Source organism: Cibotium barometz, chromosome 4 (assembly GCF_041138505.1).
Source record: "Cibotium barometz isolate CiBa-2024 chromosome 4, ASM4113850v1, whole genome shotgun sequence".
Taxonomy (NCBI): Eukaryota; Viridiplantae; Streptophyta; class Polypodiopsida; order Cyatheales; family Cibotiaceae; genus Cibotium; species Cibotium barometz.
Window position 1 is genome coordinate 27,325,492 of NC_141049.1, and position 25,135 is coordinate 27,350,626.

At 46.0% G+C, this 25,135-nt stretch overlaps 1 protein-coding gene across 6 annotated transcripts in view; it reads right to left on the minus strand.

The window, feature by feature from the left end:
* The window catches only part of LOC147639114 (putative LRR receptor-like serine/threonine-protein kinase At1g06840), a 95,766-nt gene that overhangs the window by 65,156 nt on the left and 5,475 nt on the right, over positions 1-25,135 (minus strand). For all 6 annotated transcript variants that reach the window (XM_086787543.1, XM_086787559.1, XM_086787567.1 and 3 more), the window contains exons 3-4: positions 5,665-5,736; positions 5,340-5,411 (exon numbers count right to left, since the gene is read on the minus strand). In XM_086787543.1, coding sequence (XP_086643669.1) covers positions 5,340-5,411; positions 5,665-5,736 — 144 coding nt within the window. The remainder of the gene's footprint in view (positions 1-5,339; positions 5,412-5,664; positions 5,737-25,135) is intronic.

Here is a 25,135-nt window from a genome sequence, read left to right on the forward strand (position 1 = left end):
TGGACTTGGCATGACTCCGTTGATCGGGAGGAGACTATGGATGGCCCCTTCTTTGCATATACAGCGCGGCTAGGCCACGGGATCTAGATGCCAGAGATTGACAGCACCCTGACAACAGCAACACACTGGCAGTCACATGGCCTCTCATAGCGTTTCCTCTCAGATTTTTAGAAGAGGCTTTGGGACAGTTTCCTCTTTCTTTGGCAGATGGCGCACGGGAGCTTGGCGGTCAACACTTGGTTGGCAGTTGGAGGCAGGACAACAACTTGCCCGAGGTGCGGCCACCCCCAGGAGTCTCAGCGACATTGTCTTTGGGATTGCCCGAAGGCTCAGCAAGTTTGGCGGCGAATTCTTTGCATCTTCACTATGGACAAGGCATCAACCCGGATCATTACATGGGGCACTGTCGCTTGGGCCACAGAGGCTGAGGTGGTCAGGGCTTACAAGGAGGATGGGGGAGAGCTAGCCCTTCAGGTCTCTCACCACCACATTTTCGGTAGTACCAGTCACAGCCCCAAATACAGAGCACGGGCAACCAGGCTCATGCGAGAGATGGGAGATTTGCAGTAGCATTGCAACCTGGCACATAATGGCGAGCTAGATGCAACGAAGCCATTGAGGGTACCCACACTCCGCCAGCTGAGTCTATCAGGGGCATTTGGCTCGATATCATACATACCCTCCATGGCCAGTGGGGGAAGTTGCAGGGTGGATCTGACCGCATGCGGAAGCTGCGGAAAGCTTTCTTGAGGCTCTGGTGGCTTGGCCCTTTTCTCACTGATAGAGGTGGTGACCCGACCCCACTTGGCATTACAGACCACCTGTGTGGTTGTCCCCCCGAGGTAGGCAGGGCACTCACCCCCCCCCGCCCCCCCCTTTTATGAGATAGCCTTCTCCTCAAAGAGCGGCCAGCCAAGGGATAAGCATCTCTTTCCCCTCCTTTGATTACTTGATTCCCACCCTGTACATGAGGCGAATTTGTATCTAGCCCTTCATGGCTGTTTTTAGCCCTTCGTGGTTGTTCTTTCAGTAACTAATAGAAGGATCTTTTTCCCGAACAAAAAAAAAAGGACTTTCTTATGCAGCAGATTACAAGGTGCATTCTAATTAGGGGAGGGTGATTGGATTTACAGCCCACGTTTTATCTTCTAGGATGCAGAGCACCGACCACCTTCTGTGCCCTTGGTGAGATCTCTTCTACGAGCCTAGGATTGCATGAGGAGCTTCTTGGTTCATATTCCTCCACAGTCAGTTGAGGAGGCTAAAAGGCAGCCCATTGTGTGGAATGACTTGATCTTGGATGAATTTGGTAGACCTCTGGGAGCAACCACGCATATCCAATGAGCTCGACTCCTCTCCCCTTAGTGTTGGATTAGAAAAGGCTCATGTGTCGCACCCAGCACTTGAGAGGCACTGGTCAGACGATTATGCAAGTGAATGCAGCCATACCTAACCACTCGATCACAGGGAACTTCGTGGAAGGGCCTCATCACTTATGGTTTGGGGTATTCTCAAGAACAGGGGTTCTATTTAGGTCATGTGCCTCCCCACTTTGGGTGAGGATGATGTACCAATCTTCTACTCCATTCACGTTAGATGGCTCTTGAAGAGAACTCTTGAGCACGATATCATTGAGGGTCTGGTGGTCCAGCCGGTGAGAGTGTGGGCAGGGCAAGAAAGCTTGATCCATCTCAAGGGATGATTACGAACTCTCGGAGCCTCTGGTTGTATAGGGGAGGGATGCTTTTAACCCCATGAAAAGCATGCCCTTCTTGAATTACACCGTGCGGAACGCCAGACAGTTGGTTTTGGGACAAATCCAAAGAGTCCCTACTTCTAGACCGCACTAGGAGGCTTATGGGATCACCCTTGACATTAAGGTAGCTTTTTGGCGGAGATTGTGGCACTCGTACAGGGAAACAAAGATTTCCTCTTTTATTTGGCTCTCTACATGGTGGACTTGCCAGCAACCAGTGGAGATCGGTCATTTAGCGCCGAGCCTGTCCCAGTTGTGTAGGAGCTTCAGAGACAATTTACCATTGCTTATGGAAGTGCAGGGAGGCACAGAGGATCTGGACTGCAATAGCACACCTTTTTGGAAGGATGAGGAGAGATGCCTACATTTGTTTTGGTGCTATTGTTTGGTTGACAAAGTCGGACCCGCAAATCAAGCTTGAAAGGAACGACTGAGATATGATCATGCGCGTCACCCAGAGAGTGGGTCGGCAGTGTCTTCCTCAAGACATGCCAGAGTCAAGCTACATACCTCCAACACAGAGGTTGGAAACTACATGGGAGATTATTGCCAGCATCACGCACAATGTGGCACATCTGGAAGGCTAGATGCATTGAGGCCATGGAGGGCACTTTGGTTTATGATACCCAATGCATTTGCAGGATCTATTGTGATATTATCCACGCGCTCATGGCCACTTGGGCCAGGATTCAAGGATCTTCAAGGGCCATAGAGAGAAAACGTGGCCAATTTATGAGAGAATGGGATCATGGCATTTTTTTCACTCGATCTCATATGGGGCTTTGCTGGCAGCACAAGGCACCCGATTGGTTGAGATTTCCCCTTTGCTTGGCCTGAAATCTCCCTTTTTGCAAAAAATTTCATACTTAATATAAGTCTCTTTTCCGGAAAAAAAAAATAGCCTTCACTGGTGTACCAACTGGCTTGCACTCAGCCATTGCCAAATGCCATATGTATCTCCCTTGCATATCTCTCCTAAAAGATGAAGATGTTTTTTAAGTTTCGCCAAACTTGATTCTCAAGCCTATGAGATCACCTCCACTTGATCACCCACCTATAAATATGAGGTTACCCACAAACAAGACAATAACCCATAAACCTACCCCCTCACTATAGACTAACAAATTAGAATGAAACACAACATGTCAATAGAGTGATTGTCAATACATCAATACCATAATTGAGGGGGTGCCTTCTAAAGTCTACCTACACATGTCACACCGTGCCTTCTAAATGGGATACAACCCCTCCATTCAGAGCCGTGCCCAATTGAGCAAGTTGATTGTTCGTGGTCTTCCGACAAGCGGTGAGCCTTGGAAGGACTCCCTCCTCGCTAGGATCTCCGCCCGCACTCCGACCTTGGGAGGCCCTTGGCCTCAAAGCACGACATGGATCTTCACACAGATGTGGGCACATGGCTTTAGCCCAACATTTGAGCACAGATTTGCAGCCAATCTCTTGTGTGCTTGGGATCATCTCAAGCTGGCCCTGCAACAATCAACTCTAGTAGCCTCCAAGGAGCAGCTCCGACAGCCTCTGATCTCAAATCCTTTTGTCCATCTGCCTTGGGGTCACATGCTCAGGACTCGCCCACACGTATCTTGGGGAGCCTTGAGCACAGGTCCTGCTAGGTCACTTAGAGATTGGCTTGCATTCAGACGGTTACCCCCAACGGCTCAGGAGAGAGGCCTTCTTGGGATAAGGGGCATAGACCGACTTAGCCTCGACATCGACTCTTGGGATAAGGGGCACAGACCGACTTAGCCTCGACATCGACTCTTCCATCCCTCCGGAGTGGCTGGCCCCAATACTGGATCCTTCTCCTCCACAGTGGCTAGGAGTGTTCAGCAGGCTTGGCATACCCCTAGTAGTTCATGGTGCGGACGAGTACTCCGCTCGACTCACCTTCTCTATTGGGCTTCATGGCAGACTGGAGACAGCAAAGACCCGCCTAGAGGACCTCAGGGGATGCAACTTGCAAAGAGTGCAGGTGATTGGCTTTCACACACACGAGTGGCACATTGACCCTCCACCAGCCAACGTGGCCAGAGAGAGACTATGGCGGCTATGGATGTGGGAGGGCTGGCCTATTACGACTCTTCAGTGGGACCCGGGAGAGTGGACATGGCAAGATCCCAAGGACAAAGAAGAGTCGCCTGATACCCCCTTGTCAAATGTGGAGGGCATTCTAGTAGCAGTAGCACATTGGCAGTCCCATGGCCTTCTGCCGCATTTTCTCGCAACTTTCTGGAAGCCGCTGTGGGACAGCTTTCAGCGGCGGAAGATCACTCTTTTCATGTGGCAGCTGTTGGCACATAGGAGCTTAGCAGTGGGCACTTAGTGTCACTATCTCTGAGATTGCCCAAAGGCCCAACAAGTCTGGCAGAGGATCCTGTGCATTTTCACTATTGATCGGGCTCCCGCATGTATTGTCACATGGGGCATTGTTACATTGAGGCCACAATCATCATGCCGTGCGAGGGAGAAGGTGGGCTAGCCCTTTAAGTCTCTCACCTTCATATTTCCTCTGTGCCAGTTCCAACTCTGCCTACTAGTCGTTGGATCCCAAGTTCTTGACAAACATGGGAGATTTGCAGTAATATAGCCGTGTGGCATATATGAAGAGCTCGATGCAGCGAAGCCATAGAAGGCACCCTCACCCCGCCAGTGGAGTCTATCCGGAGCATCTGGCTTGATATCATTCATACTGTCCATGGTCACTAGGGGAAGCTTCAGGATGGCTTAGACTGCATGAGGAAGCGTCGGGAGGCCTTCCTCACGATCTAGCGTCACGGTCCCTTTCTTACGGATAGAGGTGGCGAGCCCACTTGACATTACAGACCACCTATGTGGTTATGCCCCCCCACCCCAGTGCACCCACTTTTGGTAACTAATAGAAGGATCTTTTTCCCAGAAAACAAAAAAATAGAATTACAAAAAGAGGAAAGAAGCAAAGAAAGGAGGAAGAGGAAGAAGAGGAGGAAGAAAGGGAGGATTTCAAAAAGTTTCTAGCTAGAAACATTTCAACCCTCAAAACATGTTTTTTTGGAACCATGTTTTGACTAAGACATTACTAAGAGCCATGTACACCTGACTAACAAACTGGCTCCTCATAACTCTCGCAACAACAATGGTGTATTTTGATAATTTCTTGATAATTTTTTGGTGCTCCATCACCTTCTAAGGTGTAATGGCAACTTCATAGCTTGCAAGCATAGGCTATCAGCAATCAAAATTAATAAGGGTTTAAAAATAGGTAACACCAAAAACTTTCAGAAATTGTGTGGGTCAGGTGTATGCACACGATCCTGTATTACATAGAAAATTCCTACTTTCAGGCAACCTTCTTGTCTATCAAAGACCCAGTTCGACAACATGAACAAGTTGCCACAAATCATGGTATCTCTCGCAATCCTGAACTCTGATCATTTGACGCTAAGGCATAGATACAGCCAAAAAGGACAGAGAGATTCACAAAAAAATTCACATGCTCTGAAACAAGTTTAACTGAAGATAGGTGTAGCCTCTAATACATAAAGATTAAATCAACACTAAAGATAACTAGAAAAGTACAAAGCCTTACAAAAGAGAGAGATTTTTTAGCTTTCCAATCGCTTCTGGAATGTTCCCCGAAATATTGTTCCACATCACATCCCTGAACCAAAATGTGCAAGAGAACTAAATTGGTGTAATAATTTTCATTTCAATGAAAAAATATTAACTCACAAAGCAAGGCATTGAAGAAATGGCTTTAAAAAAAAGCAAGGGTTTGAACACATCAATGTAGTTAGAAGCCACTCTGTAGTGCAGTGTCTAATATTTGAAAGCTAAACAAAAGCACAGATTCAAATGTGAGTTAGTTTGTGGTCTACAAGATTTCCAATTGAAAAAACAAACACAATGCTTACAATATACGAAGCGATGTAAGATTCCCAAGCTCTGGTGCCAGTGGTCCTGTCAAGTTCATATTCATAAGGCGCCTGCAATTAACAAGAAAAGAATGAGAAGCCTGCACCTTTCCTTCAACCAGAAAATTTTCCTTTGTAAACTAACATAACCACAGAGTCGTCGTTGGAAAATCAGACGGCGTCCACCCCCACATGTGAACGGGCACTGGGCGTATGCAATTGGCTCCCATCTCCAATTGCTGCTCCCCTTAAAAAAACCAGTGAGATGTTTGAGATCTAGCACAATCCCAACCTTCATAGGGTGCCACACCCACTTACATCCCCCATGTGGGATAATTCAAGCACCCATCACTGACACGCAACCCTTAACGTGCAAGGATGGAATGCCCACTCGCACGCACACACAAGGTTTGAAATTCAGGGTGTGTAAGACTTGTGGCCACCATCAAGTTCTCATAGAATCACAATTTAGAACCTGTTGGTAGAAACTCGAATGGAAACATCTTCTTATGTACCGAAATTACAATTACAACATATCAAAACCTTGATTGGCTATAAGCCATGCTTAGTAGATAGTGAAAACATCTTCTTATGTAGCAAAATTACAATTACAAATGGCCACAAACCATGCTTAGAAGATAGTGGATATGGCTTCGCCTTCTTGAAAGATGGAAAATGCATAACAAATCCATGTATTAATTCTTCAACACGATATCCCATCCTACACAAGGTATAATTTAAGATGCACACTAGCCAAACTTGGTGAAAGTTGTGCAAAGATTTAAGCATAAATCTGCAAAGAAATCTTGCCCATGTTTGATGGGTTCTCAAATTGCGGCATAAATAAAGTCATGATTTGGATAAATAATCTTTTCTCTAAGAGTATTGGGACTTGCAATTTACCTTGAACAATTCAGCTACCCGCACTCCACATTGCCAAGAGATTCTTCTCCGGCAATCAAGAGTCAATGTATGGAGCAATACTACCCAAGCTGAAGTGACATTGTTGAGCTGCAACCTTAGTCACAAGAAACATTTCAAGGGTTTTTGTGTTCCATTTCATCACATATTAAACATCAATAGGCTTCTGGTGCTCATGAGTCATGCCATCCGACCCCTAGAACCTGGACACAATCAAGACAACATTTTAATGTCATCCTTTGGACATCTGACAACCTTAGTTAGGGGTAACCTCAGACACAATTGCCTTTTATACTGGCTGTTATATCCCAAGGCTAATCAAGGTTAAGACCTTCAATTTAGGTTAACCAGCTTTCTTGAATAACAATCCTTCTCAACATGATTGTTTCTACCACAAAGGGAACATTTTATACCTTTGAAGCTCTTCTTTGGGAAGAAGGAGCTGTCCCCCTGCATTTTCTAGCTTCTTTCTTCTTCCTTAAAGAAGGCTATGACCCCTTCCACGGTGAGATTGGGCAGGTTCTTTAGTGTAGTGATGAGATTTCCGTATTGCTCTTCAAGCATTGGCTTTATCAATATTGATAGGGCCACATCTGTCAGAATACGCAGCGGAGATGATGACCAGATCTGGGAACACAAGAGCAAAACGCATGCAGAAAAAATACAGCACAAGAGAGAGAGAGATGTAGGCGTGTAACTCTGCTCTGATATACACAAGAAGATCCCGATATGATACACAACTGGCAAGGGGGCTGGGGGCCTATATATATGCCCCCACATCAACAGTCGGCCTGCTATAGGGCAGCCGACTGGACACAGAACCCTCCACGACTGGAAATCACAGTCGGCCAGCAGCAAATGAGGCCCACGACTGCATACATCCAGTCGGCCGGCATACAAGAGTCCACGACTGATGTCTAGGCAGTCGGCCAGTCACCTGTCTCTTGATGGGTCAGTCGGCCAGCCACTCAGTGCTCCTGCCAACTCAGAACTGCCTCCCAAGCCACAGAAAAAATGGGAAAAATAGGGGAAAAATGCGGGGAGTGAGGAAAAATGATAAAACACCTCATAAGGGCGGGCACACCCACAACAAAGGCCCTGGTGTATAAAACTGGACAGGAGATGACTTCTAACACCCCCTCTCAGCTCCTGGCTGTGAAACCAACCACAGGGAGCTGGGATGCCGCCTGAGCAAATCCTGAGATAGCGACTTCGTGAAGACTGTCCTCCGTCGAACAGAACTCTAGCAAGATGTCATCAGCAACGATCTGTTCACGAACAAAGTGCCTCTGGATGACCATGGGTTCCTCCGGTGGAAGCCCAAACCTACAATGCAACCTCTGCATCCTCACCACCTCACAAGCAGCATCACAAGCAGCCCGGTACTCTGCCTCTGTCCGCAACAAGGCAAAAGATGATTGTCTCTTACTGCTCCAAAAACCTGCTCCTGGCCTAAAGTAGATCTCCTCGTGTCCGGATATCCTCCCCAAACCGAGTCACTCCAACCGTGGAGTCGGACTCCATCCAACAATCCCCCTCCTGTGTACAAGAGTCTATGATCCTTCGCATGCCACAGAAACCACAGGAAACGCAATCCTGCCTCCCAAAGAGTCATCCGCAACCATGAGCTTAACTGCCTCATCAGGAGGCTCCCGTCCAATCTGGTGTCCATCAACCAGATCAATGAACCATTCTGCTCCTGAGTCAAAAAGGCATCACACTGCTCACAAGGATCAACACCTGTTACGGTGCACAAACAAGTCCTGGAAACCTGATGAAGACCACGCAAGGCCTTCTGAAACCTGTCAAACACCCCCTCTGAATCCGGAACCACAAAGCCTGGAGAAACCACCTCCTTCTGCAAGTAATCGACTGCCACCTGCCTGGCTTTCCGAAAGGTCCCCGTGGAAAGAACATCCTCATCTACTGGAGGTTCTTTGTCCCGAATACTACGAGACATCAGAGCATAAGTGACCTGTTCAGCTTCCTCTGACTAACGAACACAAGAACTACCAACATCAGTACTGGAAAGTTCCTGCCAACTGCTGCCATCTACTAGCAAGCTATCCACCATCTGGTCCCGGAAAGCCTGCACCTACAGCGTATCCACACTTAAGTGGCCATTACCAGACTGCCACTCATCACAAACCTAAGGACCTGGGAGAGAGAGTGCTGAAAGCTTGTAAACTCCATTCTCCACTCTGCCTTCCCAAACCACTTGGCCTATTGCTTTATCCCGGAGAGCAACAAAATGCTCATCAAACTCCACCCGTACGCCAGTCTTGCAAACCTGATGCACTGACAACAGATGAAAACCAAGTGCCGGAACATACAACACCTGGGAGGAATGCTTCCCCCCTCTACCATCGGGAACTATCTCCATCCTGCCCTCACTGTGAACTGGGATAGTGGATGTATCCCCAGTAAGAATGTGACCAGAAAGCCTGCAGAGATCTTGTAAACCGGAACGGGAAGGAGTCATGTGCCTGGAAGCACCACTATCGAGAATCCACTCCCGTATCCGTTGCGGAGAGTCCTCCAATCTCCTCCCTGCCTGAAGAAAATGAAGCATCGGTGTCCATCACCTCCAGGTGCACAAAAGCCGGAGTCTTCATGATTGCTGCTGAGGAATCTTCACCCTTCTCGGTCTTCCGCTTGGGACACTGCCTCCAGTAGTGGCCTTTCTCGCCACAATCATTACAGGTCCTCTCTGCCTTTAGTTTCTCGCGGTCAGTAAAACGGACTTCTTCTCAGAAGACTTCTCCGACGAAGCCTTCCCTTTGCCCGTGTTACGGCCTTTCGACCGTTGGCCAGTTAAGGCCTCCGAACCTCCACCCTGAGGAGGGTTTGTGAATCGTTCCTCCTGGTGGGCACAAGCTCCTCCCACGTGATGGTGCTGAGCCTGCCACTAGTAATCAAAGACGAGTAAAATGCTGAGTACGAAGAGGGCAAGTGCGACAGCAACGTTATGGCCATGTCCTCTGACGATATCTCCTTCCCAGCCTGCAGAACTTCCTGTTGAAGAGCCTGCAGCTTGTTAATATGCTCCCGCATCGTCGCCGACTTTGCAGGGCTCATAACCCGCATCTGTACTTCCAAGGAAATCCTGTTCATGGGCGATACCCTGTTGTAAAGAGAAGCCAAATGCTGCCATATACCTCTGGCCAGCGTCATATGCTTTACATGATTGATTACCTGTGGTGTGCAGTTGAGAAAGACAAACGAACGGACCCTGGCGATGACACGATCCCACATGTGTGTCTGAGCCTCCCGCTCCTTTCGGATCGACGGTAACTCCCCTTCCTCAACTTCCGGCCGTGGAACCCCAAAAACGACGAAATCAGCGAGGTCGTAAGACTCCAGAACAGATTCCATCATAACCTTCCATATGCCGTAGTTGCTCCCGTCCATTGTTCTCTCTCTTCTCTCACTATCCTTTTGCACACACACACTCCTATGACATAAAGATCTTTCAACCTCCATAGTTGAGCACTGTACGTGCAAAACCTAACCTAGGCCCTATACCTTCAATTGGTATCAAGAGTCAGTCAGGCTATTGTTCGCTACTGGCACATCAATGCTTTGAGCTGCCGACTCCTTGTTGCTATGCGTCGTCCCCTAGAGGTGCTGCCTGTTTGCTGTTGTTGTACGCTGCCCAAAACCAGTTCGGCGCTGCCACCATAAGAGCTCCGACTGCTATGCACACAACACCGCTTCAGCTGCCCACCATCTCGCGGCTCACCTATTCTTGCTGCCCTCCTTTGGCTGCCATCTTTGCCACGCAGGTTGCCTCTTTAAGGCCGCATCTTTGTGCTCTCTGTGCCAAGCCTGTGCCTCCCACCTCTTGATGCTGACTATGCCAAGCCCGCTCCCCCTTCGCCTCGCAACTCTTCCATGGCTTTTGAGCACCGCCTTGGCCTTTTGCAGCAACAACTTCTTTTCACCATGAGCAGCTTTGTTCTCCATGCCTAGTTCTTAGCCACAAAATCAACAGCAACAAGTCAAAAGGATGCATACATTAAAAATAAAATTGGGGCGAAGGTTAAATTCATGTTGCTATAGTCATAATTTTTGAGGATTTTCCTTTATTTTTGCTAATCTTGCTTAGGGCATTAATCTTAAATCCCCCATTGTTTTTCAAAATTGAGGACATATCAAGCATTCAAGTGCATCATTTTCAAAAAGCCCTAATTTTTGGAAAACCCTAATTTCAAAAATGTTAATTTTTGGGGCATTAGCTGTACAGGATTAGACACTGACATTCGATACATTCCTCTGTTAAGGCCTTTCCAATTTCAAATCATAAAATGGCTTCTCACATGTTTATTGAAAAATTCAATGGGGAGGGTTTCCACACCTTGCAGACTATGTTGAAGTTTAGTTTGATGAGAGAAGGTCTCTGGCCTTTCATTGAAGGAGATGAGAAGGTGCCAAAAGCTGAAGATGCAACACAGAAGGCTTGGAAGCTTAGAGATAAAAAAGCCTTTGGCCTCTCTGATAACTTTATACATCATGTTGGAGATCTCTCTACCTCCAAAGAGGCTTACGAAAAGCTGGACAAGGTCTTCGGAGCTCAGGCGAGAAACTCCAAGGTTTCTCTTTAGATAGAGTTCTATAGACTTGCAATGCAACCCCATGAGAGCTTTGATGCTTATGTGAACAAAATGAAGTCTCTAATGAACCAACTTGTAGGACTTAAAGCAAATGTGGAAGAAGATGTTGTTAGAAGTCATCTCCTGTCCAGTTTTATACACCAGGGCCTTTGTTGTGGGTGTGCCCGCCCTTATGAGGTGTTTTATCATTTTTCCTCACTCCCCGCATTTTCCCCCTATTTTTCCCATTTTTTCTGTGGCTTGGGAGGAGGCAGTTCTGAGTTGGCAGGAGCACTGAGTGGCTGGCCGACTGACCCATCAGCAGACAGGTGACTGGCCGACTGCCCAGACATCAGTCGTGGACTCCTGTATGCTGGCCGACTGGATGTATGTAGTCGTGGGCCTCATTTGCTGCTGGCCGACTGTGATTTCCAGTCGTGGAGGGTTTTGTGTCCAGTCGGCTGCCCTATAGCAGGCCGACTGTTGATGTGGGGGCATATATATAGGCCCCCAGCCCCCTTGCCAGTTGTGTATCATATCGGGATCTTCTTGTGTATATCAGAGCAGAGTTACATGCCTACATCTCTCTCTCTCTTGTGCTGTATTTTTTCTGCATGCGTTTTGCTCGTGTTCCCAGATCTGGTCATCATCTCAGCTGCGTATTCTGACATGGTATCAGAGCCCTAGGCTCTAGATAGTTCTTGGGATTTGTGTGAGCAAGAGGGGGACTGTTGTGGCGCTGATTGGTGGACTGTTCGCTCGGGACTGTTCGGGAGGAAGAGGAGAAGCAAGAGGAAGGCGGGCTGATTTGCTGGACAGCCACTTGCAGGTTTTAGTTCTTCTTTGTTCCCAGCCACCCACCCTTTTCAGAGGACATCCCCGCAATGGCAGATCTGTTTGAGATGGCCGAGAGGCATGTGAAGATCCCGACACTCCCCACGTTCCCGGTGGACCGTCTTAGAAAGAAAGAAAGTTATATTAACGTCTTCAAAAGACCCAAAGGCTCTATGAGACCAAAATGATATGTACAGAGTGTCCATGAAATCTCGTCATGGATGAAATAAGAAAAAGCAACAGTAAACTAAAACTGAAAACTGAAAACTAAGATCTCAAACTCTGAGATTATACGAGATGAAAAAATGAGTGAACTGGCCACAACCCATAAATGAAGGAGAAAATACATAAAATGCCCAATAAATAGTACAACCCAAATACACTAAGATGCATGAATTCTAACACCCTCTCTGCAGCTCAGTGTGTGCAAGAGTCTGAAGAAGATAAGCTAATGAAGATGCACCCATGGACCCTCCAGCACCGCGAATACTGGAATCACCTCAGAGAGAGCATCCACCACAACTTGTTTCCTTGAAACAAAATGCCACCACAAACAACAAGGAACTTTGCTTGGCTACGAATTTCCACACAAATATACAGTGAACTCCAAGAATAGATGATGAGCTACTGGACACACCGCGCCCATAATCCCCAACAGTGGACGGAACACATCGCATCCCAAAAGCCTCGAACAATGAACTCGGAACATATCTAGTTCATAATCTCTGCTACACAAAAGATAGCCATGTCCTGCCAGATGTCTAATGCTTGGAACTCTGAATCACAGTCCCCATGCACCAGTAAGTGGAGCTGTAATGAGCCCCCTCTCCCGCCCACAAGCCTTCTCTAGCTGGAAGCACATGGGGGGGACTGCATGTATACTAGAGAAGTACACCATCGGGGTGTCCTCCTGAGCCAGAAGTGCCCTGGGAGCCCTAGAAGTGGTACCGTCTTTGAAAACTTGGTCCTAGCCTGGGCTATATCTTTGGGCTTGCAATCCTTGGCCAAATGAACCTATTTTCCAGAAGAGGAGTAGTGAGACTGCTGTTACACTGTAACAAGTGCCTAATCCTATCCACTGGGAGGGAACCTTACCTACTCTTGAGAAACAAGGATAGATGCATCCTCCAAGAGGGAATCCATATCCACAACAACAAAGAACACAAATCTTAGCTCTCCAAGACTCCTCTCAAGTGCTTTCCAACGAAACAAGGCTCCAAAACCCATCAGCCCCCTCTCAAACCTGAGAGAGAAGGAGGCTAGACAGTAGCGAAACAGTCCAAGAAACCACCGGGAACCTCCTACCGAAAGGGCAGGGACTCATGGAGGAAGAAGGAGATGTAGTCCCACTTGTCTGGCAACACCACATGCAAAAGAACTCACCAGCAACAACTGATGCCGGAGCAGAAAACACAGCCAAAACTCCAACGCTTGCCTCTGTAGAAGAAAACGCAGCCAAGAAACTTCACAGCTTGCCACTGTAGAAGAAAATGCAGCCAAGAAGACTGGCCGACAGCAAGAAGAGGGCTGGCTGGACCAGAAAACGCAGCAAGGCAAGAAAACTCAGCCACTGAATGGGACTGATCTGCAGCCAGGAGGAGCTATGGCAGAAAACGGATCACCCGGTTCCTATCCTCATGTGTAAGTCTAATGTATGAATGATGTGATAGATGCTTGATTAATTCAATGAAGTACAGGTATATTTATAGGTTACAAAGGTTGCCCCAATCATCAATGACATCATTGCTTATGTCAAAGTACACACAAATATCTAGATATTATTGAAACCCCTCTACGAGGTGGTTCACACATAAACATTACCACACTCATAAGAGTGGGTTCACACATAGGTAAGACCTTGATTCCCAACGAATAGCAGGCCTAAACTTGTGTAAAGGGTGGGCAGTAACACGTGGCTGGAAACACGGGCTCAATACTTCATATCCTCAGCCACATCAACAATATATGGGCTATGTGCAACCTCCGTGCACACACATGCATCAAAGTCTCGTGACTTCAAAGCCGGAGACAAATCTGTGAAGTTCGACACATATCATGGGGAATATGATGCATCAAAGGCACTTGCTTTTATTTCCCAGTTTGATATTGCTTTCAGTGATGAGGATTTCACTCAGAAATCCATGATCCAGCATATAAGCATGTTCATGAAAGGCACTGCTGCCCATTGGTGGCTCACGGAGAAGCTCTCACCGAATCCTGTTAGATCATGGGAAGAGTTCAAGGAGAGGTTCTATGCTCAATTCTTGCCTCCCAATGCATTGAATGAGATAACAATGAAGTGGGATTGGGTAAAGCAAAATGAGGGAGACTCGGTAAATGCATATGTACAAAAGTTTTGGAAAGTGCTTTTGGAGGTATCTCCGTTTATGCATGTCACCGAGCCGGAAAGGAAGAGAAGGTTTCAATCGGGATTGCAATCCGTGTACAAAGCGGGATTACAAATGTATCTTGGTCATACCTTACACTAATTAATCGCAGCCGCCACCGCCACCGAGCAATTGGAACTCAAATTGAGTCGATCCAATAAGGCTAAACCCTCATTTCAAGGCAAAGAGAGGGCTGTCCAAAAGCTGAAATTAAGTTTGCTAAAAAGTGCCCTTATAAGCCGGCAAACTTTGGTCTTAGTGCTGACAAGAAGGAGCAATATATGCGTGAAGGCAAATGCTTTACTTGTGGCAGCACTGAGCACATGGCAAGAGCATGCCCAAATAAGAAGAACAAAGCTGAAAATGCTAATGTACCGAAACCTAATGTGCATATAGTTCCGGATGTGCAGGGCAACACTTCACATGATAGCAAAGATAGGATTGTATGTAAAGCTTGGGGACAGCTCAAAGATCAGCCCGCTTTGTTTATGTTTGATGATTGTGCAACGGAGAATTTCATATCCACTCAGATGGCAACTGCTTTGGGTATTGAAGTGGAGGACATGGGTCCTCAAATTGAAGCAGGGGCTGACTTTGTTGGTAGAGAAGTGCAGGTCCTGCCTATTTTTGGCAAGTTGCGCATTCACATTCAAGGCTATGTGGATCATGAGGATTTTCTTGTCGCGCCTTTGAATGGCTGTGATGTATTGCTTGGAAAGCCTTGGCATACACGTATTGATCCGTGCAAGGCTTACAAGACTAACAGGATCACCTTCATGCATAAAGGCCAAGAACATGTAATTGATGCTCGTGAAGAGGGTGATACCATTCCCCTTGTATCTCATGTACAAATTAAGAAAGTAATGAAAAAGAGTGTTCTTGCGTACTTGATTTTTGTACGAGATCATGATGAGGAAAATAATGTACATGTAAACACTCTTAGTAATGATAGACAGCACAATGATTGTTTTGCTGATGAGTTACCACCTGTACGACCGGAAGATCATCGCATTGATCTTGTGCCGGGTAGCTCACCACCTAATAGGCCAGCCTAACGTGTAAGTGCATCCCAAAAAGAGGAGATCATGAAGCAAGTAAATGAGCTTCTTGAGAAGAGTTTGGTTCAGCCAAGCTCTTCCCCATATTGTTCACCCGTCCTCTTAGTTCAAAAGAAGGATGGATCCTTTCGTATGTGTGTGGATTATAGAGCTTTGAATAAGCTTACCATCAAGAATCGGTTTCCAATTCCACGCATAGACGACATCCTTGACAAGTTGGATGGATCGGCATGCTTTAGCCAAATTGATCTCAAGAGTGGATATCATAAAGTGCGTGTAGTGCCTGAGGATGTACACAAAACTGCTTTCAGGACAACATTTGGGCTTTATGAGTATCTTGTTATGCCTTTTGGTCTTACAAATGCCCCGGCTACATTCAATAGAATGATGGATCGCATATTCCGTAGGTACACGAAATTTACAGGTGTCTTCTTTGATGACATCCTAGTCTTCTCGAAGACCGAAGAAGAGCATAAAGCTCATTTGGCTATTGTTTTTGAAGAGCTCCATAAGCATAAACTCTTCATAAATGCAAAGAAGAGTGAGTTATTGTGTCCAAAGATGAAGTGCGGATGGATCCTGCAAAGATTGATGCAATTCGGAATTGGCCCGAATTGAGTTCAGTGCATGAGATCCGTAGTTTTCTTGGATTATGCTCTTACTACCGCAGGTTCATTCGGCACTTTGCATGGATTGCTTCTCCTTTGCATGATTTAACAAAGAAGAAGGCCGTGTTCAAATGGACTAATGTAGAGAGTGATGCATTCCTCAAATTGAAAGATGCAACTACTCAGGGTCCAGTGTTGATCGTTCCGGATTTGCAAAAGCCTTTTTGTGTGGAATGTGATGCATCTGGAAATTGCATAAGAGCTATCCTTAATCAAGAGGGACATGCCGTGGCTTATGAGAGTCGTAGATTGCTTGATGCAGAGCTATCTCTTGGCATTTATAAGAAAAAGCTCTTGGCTGTAATTCAAGCACTTACTATATGGAAACATTACCTTCTTGGGACTGATTTCACTGTGAAGACAGATCACCAGAGTTTGAGGTATTTTCTTACTCAAACTAAGTTGTCACAGAAGCATATGAGGATGGCCAATTTCCTGTCTATGTTTCATTTTCAGATCTTGCACACCCCGGGAAAGAAGAATGTAGTGACCGATGCATTGTCACGAAAGCCGTATGTAGCAGCTATCTCAGTTGCCTCTCATGGGGACTTGTCTACCATGCATGATTTGTATCATACGGATGCTGATTTTGCCACTATTTGGGCCGATTTAATGGCTGGTCATGCACATGCCTCATATGTAATCAAAGAGGGTTATCTCATGAAAGATAATTGCCTATGTGTGGTGTCTGACATGAGGCAAAAAATTTTGGATGAGTACCACGCTCCTCCATATGCTGGTCATAGAGGCATAATGCCTACTACCCACATGATTGAGCGGTATTTCTTTTGGCCAGGTATGCGGAAGGACATAGAGGCACATGTACGTGCATGTATCACCTGTCAAAAGGTCAAATTTGATAGGCAAAAGACACCAAGTTTGCTTCAACCATTGCCTATTCCCACGCAGCCATGGGAAAGTATTACAATGGATTTCATTATGGACTTGCCACGTACCCAACAGGGTAATGATGCAATTTGGACAATTGTGGACAGGTTTAGCAAGCAAGCTCATTTCTTGCCGGTCAAAAAGACCATCAAAGCTGAGCATATGGTTAAAATATATCTTGCACAAGTGTTCAAACATCATGGAATGCCGAAGTCCATTGTGGGGATAGAGATCCCAGGACTACAAGTTTCTTTTGGCGGGCCTTATTTGATAATATGGGCACCAAATTGGACTTCTCATCAGCTTATCACCCTCAAACGGATGGGCAAAGTGAGGCTGCAAATTCAGCAGTGTTGGATCTCTTGAAATGTTATGTGGCGGATCAAAAGTCTTCCTGGGAGAAGTACTTACCGCTTGTGGAATTTGCTTACATGCATCTACAGGAAAGGCCCCGTTTGAGATTGTTTATGGTAAGGTGGTTTTGCCACCCATCCTTCGCACAAAGGATGAGATATTTGGAGGCTGATGAGTATGTAAGAGACTTGGATATTGCTTTTGCTCAGGTGCGGACAGCCATTGCAAGGTCACAAGACAAGCATAAAAAGGCTGCCGACAAGCATAGAAGCAAATTGCATGTTAAAGAGAATGATTCGGTATTGCTGAAATTTGAGAAAGCAAGACTTGCAAAGAGGCCTAGCAAAGAGGGTGCATATCCTAAGCTTGCAACCAGGTACTATGGGCCTTTTCGAGTGATCGAGAAGATCAATGAAGTAGCTTTCAGATTAGCATTACCTAGTCATTGACACGTACACAATGCTTTTCATGTGAGTCTCCTTCGCAAGTATGTAGGACCCGAGCCCAGTGAAATGGTCATTGAGGATCCACCACAAGTGGATGAGCTTGAGGAGATCTTGCAGCCAGAGCAGATTGTGTATCCCAAGGAACGCAAGCTTGCTGCAGGTAAAGTTGTGAGGCGTTACCTTGTGAAGTTTAAGAACTATCTTCCCATTGATGCTAAATGGGTAGATGAAGAGTTCTTTGGAGATTGCCCGCAATTACTACAGGCATATTTCATTGCGGACAACTGTTTAGAAGCGGGGGGGGATGTCACCATTTGGCCACCCGAATGGTTCACTCTTGCTTTCACACTATGTACATATTGGATTGGTGTCCATGGCTTATGGAATGTGCCTATGCATGTGATTGACACGTGTCATGCTCTATAGTTGGATATGATATTCCGCTGGGACTTGATGTTATCATGCCCGGAATATCTAAAGGACTTGGCTTTCCGCTCGGACTTGTGCCTTTGTGTACATGCCCGGTAACGCCTGGAGGATTGGCTTTCCACTGGGTCCGGTATCGCATATACTTGCCTGGAAATGCCTGGTCTTATATGGTTTCATGAACGGAAATTGCTCATGCCAATGCTGCATTGCATAGCATCTTTATGTGCTTACCTGCAAATGAAATTGCATGCTATTTTCATGCCTGCATGACCTATGTGTAGTTCTGGCCTAGGGGACGCCCGCCCGTGAACCGTGCGTGTGAAACTGTCTGCTGACATGGTTGTGTGGCATGTGAACAGGCGGTAAGTATTACCCAATCTAGGCTCAAATAGCCCTTAGGACTTAGCCAATATTTATAAGTGAGTGCGTTCCCACTTCATTAAAGTTTGGGCGCCCAAAAGTCACTTATAAATTATGACCGCTTCCAAGTTCACACTCACTGAAGTCCCGAGGCAGACAAGACTCAATGTCCAGGACTTGATCCTCCCTTTTTACTCATAAATGGGCATCTCACCATGTCCCTTCACCTGATTGGACCCCAATTCACTTACTTATTAAGAGCAAATTCATGTTTTCTCTTCATGAGGATTTTTGGAGGCTGAAAACTCTGTTTTTCCACCATTTCTCTCCATTTCCAAGCTCACCATAGCCATACCCAACTTGCTACCGGTGTTTTCCAAGCTTCCAAGAATATTTCCAAGTGCTAATCACTCTCCTACTCACTCCCAATGACTGAAATTCAGCAAAACAACTCTCATTTTTGCTGTAATTTCTAGTCTTTTTGCTGAAAACCCTAATTTCAGCCTTCCTTTCTCAAGTTGAACCATAGGGGAAGCTTTCCCAGGGTTCCCCTCATCCTCTTGAAGACTTTTGTCGCGAAGGATTGCGGCAAATCGAAGATATCAACACTCCTAAAGCTTCCAACGCGAAGGCTTCCTCTTGCAACAACTTCTATGAAGACTGGTAAGCTAATTGGACAATGTGCTGTCATTACTTATTCAATAGAAGGGTAGGACTCCTTGTTTAGCCGCCCTGTGTAGTATTTCTCTTGTCCTATGTGCTCTTGAAGATGTTGCTACCTTGCTTGGTAGAACATAATGTGTGTGCACATGACATCCCCCTCTGCTAAACTTGATGACGGGATTCCAACTGCTTCTTGGATGACTGTCATCATCCCATTCCATTCCCGAAGTCCTCTATCATCCTTCCTACTCTGGCAACCTTTTTACTGAATCTCGGACCTGGTCTCCAAATCCACTCTAACTCTGAAGAAGATCTATGCATCCGTTCCATCCAATCCCCAATCCGTTCCTACCCTGTCTCTGAACACCGTCTTGGTCTTCATTCCGGAGAAATGAGTCTGGCACTCTCACTCCACCCCTTGCAGGATCATCCTCCCTTGGAACCGTTGCCCGAAAGCCTTTCTTGGCTCACAGGACTGCCATCCCCTTTGGGCTTTGTGGAACACCACCAACCAACCTCCTGGGAGTTCTTCCCGGTCTTGTGTTCCTTGCCTTGGGCCTCTTACTTGTGCACTTTCCTGTACCTTGGACCTGTACACCTTCATATGGAACTAAATCAGGGTTTAGCCTTGCTGAGCCTAATGCTCTGATACCAATGTTACATGTGGAAGCTCTAAGATGCTTCTTTCAGCCCTAAACACCATCTAGAACATGCTGATGCAAAAACGTAGACAGAAGGGAGAGTAGAGAGAGAGAGAGAGAGAGCTGGAAATTCAGTATTTCATATGGTACAAAAAGGTACATCCATCTTGCAGCCATAGGCTGCCTTCTATGGAAAGGTAGATCACCCAAACAAAGCCCTAATTCTATGACCCAACGCAAAAGGAGTTGAATGAATGAAACGTTGAGCAACTATGCCAACAAAGCCCTAATTCTATGACCCAACTCAAAAGGAGTTGAATGAATGAAACGTTAAGCAACTATGCCTATTTATAGGCCTTGAAGTGACCATGTGAACTGGCCGACCAGCAGTCGGCCAGCTCCTGGACATAAATAAAACATATGCTGCAGCCGATTGGTCCCTCCTCTTCTATGTACTGGCCGACAGCACCCATGTCCTCCACTGGTCAACTCTCCTTGCCAAAACAGCAAACAATGCTCCAAATCTGTGTTTTCTAGTGAGTCTTTATCATGTTGCCTCCAGGATTAGCCCTGAGATTAGCATGTACATGTGTGTGCACATGCCAGTTTACCTTAGGTCAGCAAGGCTAACGTGATTTATTTGTCCATTGGAGCTGGCCGACAGTAGAAATCGGCCAGTTGGCCTGGCTACCAAGAGCCTTTCACACCATTTATCATTGTTAGACATCTCTCTCCCATGTGGAGATTGGTCAATACATAGGAGTTTTTGGGGTTGCTAAAGGCAACCAAACTATTGTTGCTTTTTGTATAATATGACTATACTAAATAGTAAATACACACTCATCTCTCTCTCTCTCTCTCTCTCTCTCTCTCTCTCTCTCTCTCTCTCTATGTTGATTGTTCTTGCATCAAGAGTTCCTATGCAGTGCTTAGGGCTGAAAGAAGACTACTAGAGCTTCCGCATGTTACAATGGTATCTGAGAATCGAGCCCAGCTATGCAGCATGCTAAGTGTTGGTGGTGTCCCAAAAGAAGTGCAAAGGTCCAAGGAGAGAAATTCAGCATGTGTTTTTTTCCGGAGCGCAATCTGACCATCCACTATGTGTGTAGGCTTCCGGAGGCTGAAAACCAACCGTCCTTCGAGGGACAGGAGTCACTCCGAAAGGAGTAGTCCATCGGTGTCTGAAAACAAGCCACACGAGCGAGAAAAAATTATGGTTTCTTTGCCGAATCTTTGCACTTGAAGTAGGCCTGATACCACTGTAACATGCGGAAGCTTCGGGGGAGATCGGTAACTTCAATGCTCAAAAATCAGCACACTTTTCGCGACGGAATTAACGCACAAAACTGAATGAAGATGCGCAGAAAATAGAGAGAGAGGGGGAGAGGGAGAGAGGAGAGGACACAGTATTGGGTCCCGAATACCCTCTGTAGGGCCCCCACCACGAATGGTGTATTTGCTTTATTAGAATGATGCAAATCTGAAAAGAAAATACAGGAAACTTGACCTTTCTTGGCTGAGATAACTCTGCCCTTGACCTGCAGTCCTTCACCCCTTTGCATTAGCAACTCCTTGCTGTCCTAGCCCTTGATTGCCTTAGCTCTTGGTGAATTATGAGATAACACAAATGAATTGTGGCTCTCCTATTTATACTACTCCCCAACAGCAATCGGCCAGCATCATATCCAGGCGGCCAGCACTGATTTCTGTCCATGACTGAAAATCAGTATTATAGAAAATGTTGCGCATCACTTCATGGCAGGCTAGGCATCATGCGCCTGAATCTCTAGGGCTAGGCACTGATTTTACAAGCACATTGCCCTACAGCCATATAAATGTTTCATGTACTGTCGGCTGCCCTTGGCATGCCCATGGGGCTGTCCTACAACCTCTCCATGGCTGGTGGGTTCACAGCCAGGGCCTTCCTGGCCCTCATGGGGGTGGTTTCACACCATCCCCATGCCCACACTAAGACTTGGGGTAGCCCTATGGGCTGGCCCCTTGTTCTAAAAGCAAACCCTAACTAACTACACAGTGATCTGGCATCCGGTACCATACCAGATACACAGAATCACTTACATCATTCCCTCCAGAGGGAGACTCACAGCGCGGACTAGCACTATTTCATGTGCAGGACAATGCACACCTGACCTTGGACTCCTGTGCAGGACAATGCACACCTGACCTCGGACGACTGAGATGGATCCTTGGCTGACTCGTCCCGGACTGGGCTCACATGGGACCAGTTTACCATCCCAGGTCTTGCACCTTCTGTACGGATATGTCTACGTGGCATCCAAGTGCGGGATGCACGTGACACCCACTTGGTCAAAGAACCTATGACCAATTTGGACACTAATCTCCAAGATCCCGACTTGATGAGAATTTTTGAGCAACTTATCTAAGAAGATCAAGCAAATGAATAAAGGGGATGAGCAACCAACAAAGGAGGATGCAGCTGAAAACCAAAAGTCTTCATCAAAGAGATCTCCCTCAAAGAGATCACCCAGTCCTCCAACTTCTCGTGGAAGGAAGAGGAGCCATTACAAATCAGCCCACTCTCATCGTGGGAAAAGTCGACATAGTCGGAAAAGTTCCAAGAGCCCATCTTCATCAAGCCTTTCATCTTCCTCATCATCATCTTCTTCTTCTTCCCCTTCTAGGTCACCCTCTCAATGGCATGGATTTCAAAGAAGGAAGGACGGTGCGGTTTACACCATATGATGGAACTTATGGTTACACATACAATTTGATATTGCTTTTGGTTCCGAAAACTATTCAGAGTCATCCAAGATTTGCATGGCTAGTTTACATCTTACGGAGACAGCCAACGCATAGTGGGATGCATTCATGGTTGAGAGAACATCTCCCAAGAAATGGAAAGATTTATCAGTTTTACCTAAGAAGTTTGAAGATTATGTGCACCTTGCACAGGAAAGATTGCGGATGAAAACACGTGAGACAGTTGATCACTACAAGAATAAATTTTGGGACGATGTATATCTCAAGATTACTCCTTTTAAAGAGATTTCTGAGAAGCCTAAGTTAAGAAAGTATCGGGCCAGTTTGCATGACAACATTCAAGATTTTGTGAATGTATGCCCAAATGATACCATCCAAGATTTGATGCATTTAGCTTATTGCTGCATGCGCGGAAACCTTGTTGTACTGATCCACAGCCCTAAGCCTCATTAAGAACAAGATGCTGAATATACATGATTAAGATAGAGGAGAGAGAAGAAGAGAGAGATAGCTGGTGTCAGGTTTTCTTGTATTTATATGGTACAAAAAGGTGGCATGAAAGTCTGTACATAATCTAGGCCCTTGGTCAACCCCTTAGGGGTGACCTCGGGGCCCTTCTACATGCTTCTACTAAATGCTAACTTCTTCAAAGGTGAATGACGAATGAATGATGCAAAATGAATGTCTTATTCTTATGTATGCTCAAGAAGGTACTGGTCGGCCTACTGCTGTCAGCCTGTTTGCTGGACAAAGTACTAATAAAATACTCCCTTAAATTCTGTGCTCCTTCCAATGTTGTCCAAACCTGCTGCCTTGCTCACTATCACCTCACCGCCTGCCTACCTGAGTGCCCTATTGTTGCATGCGCAGAAGCCTTGCTATATTGATCCACATCCCTAAGCCTAATTAAGAACAAGATGTTGAATATACATGATTAAGACAGAGGAGAGAGAAGAAGAAAGAGATAGTTGGTGTCAGGTTTTCTTGTATTTATATGGTACAAAAAGGTGACATGAAAGACTGTACATAATCTAGGCCCTTGGTCAACCCCTTAGGGGTGACCTCGGGACCCTTCTAGATGCTTCTACTAAATGCTAACTTCTTCAAAGGTGAATGATGAATGAATGATGCAAAATGAATGCCTTATGCTTATATATGCTCAAGAAGGTACTGGTCAGCCTGCTCCTACTGTCGGCCTGTTTGCTGGACAAAGTACTGATAAAATACTCCCTTAAATTCTGTGCTCCTTCCAATGTTGTCCAAACTTGTTGCCTTGCTCACTATCGCCTTGCCGCTGGCCTACCTAAGTGCCCTGCTGTTGCATTCGCTGTTACATGCGGAAGCTCTAGGAGTCATCTTTCAACCCTAAACACCATCTTGGAACATGCTAAACACCATCTTTCAACCCTAAACACCATCTTGGAACATGCTGATGCAAAACGCATACAGAGGATAGAGAAGAGAGAGAGAGAGAGAGAGAGATAGCTGAGTATTCAATATATTCTAATGTACAAAAAGGCAGTACAAATCTGGCAACCCTTGGCTGCCTTCTTGAAAAGGTGTAAAACCTAATCTACTCGTAAATCTAGGACTCAATCCTAGCTGGACTGAATGCCATCATTGAACTATGCGCCTGCTATGTATATGCCCTTGAAGACCTAGTGGACTGGCCAACCTGCTGTCGGCCAGGTCCTTGGACAAGGAAAATCCAACTTGCAGCCGACATCATGAAAAGCCTCTAATTCTGCTAGCCGACAAGACCCTGGTCCCTTCCACTATCTTCCCTACAATATAAGCTGGAGTAGCTCCAAAATCTGGTTCTAAATCTGATCTTTATGTTGTTGCCCTTCAAGGTTACGCCTGGGATCAGCTTTGCACATGTCTTGTACATGACATTCACGGAAGCCTTGCTATATTGACCCATAGCCCTAAGCCTGATTAAGAACAAGATGTTGAATACACATGATTAAGACAAAGGAGAGAGAATAAGAGAGCGATAGTTGGTGTCAAGTTTTCTTGTATTTATATGGTACAAAAAGGTGACATGAAAGTCTGTACATAATCTAGGCCCTTGGTCAACCCCTTAGGGGTGACCTCTGGCCCCTTCTACATGCTTCTACTGAATGCTAACTTCTTCAAAGGTTAATGATGAATGAATGATGCAAAATGAATGTCTTATGCCTATATATGCTCAAGAAAATGAATGTCTTATGCTTATATATGCTCAAGAAGGTACTAGTCACAACCTGTTGCTGCTGTCGGCCTATTTGCTCAACAAAGTATTGATAAAATACTCCCTTAAATTTTGTGCTTCTTCCAATGCTATCCAAACATGCTGCCTTGCTCATTGTCACCTCGCCGCCTGCCTATCTGATTGCCCTGTTGTTGCATGCACGGAAGCCTTGCTATTCTGATCCACAACCCTAAGCCTAATTAAGAACAAGATCTTGAATGTAGATGATTGAGACACAGGAGAGAGAACAAGAGA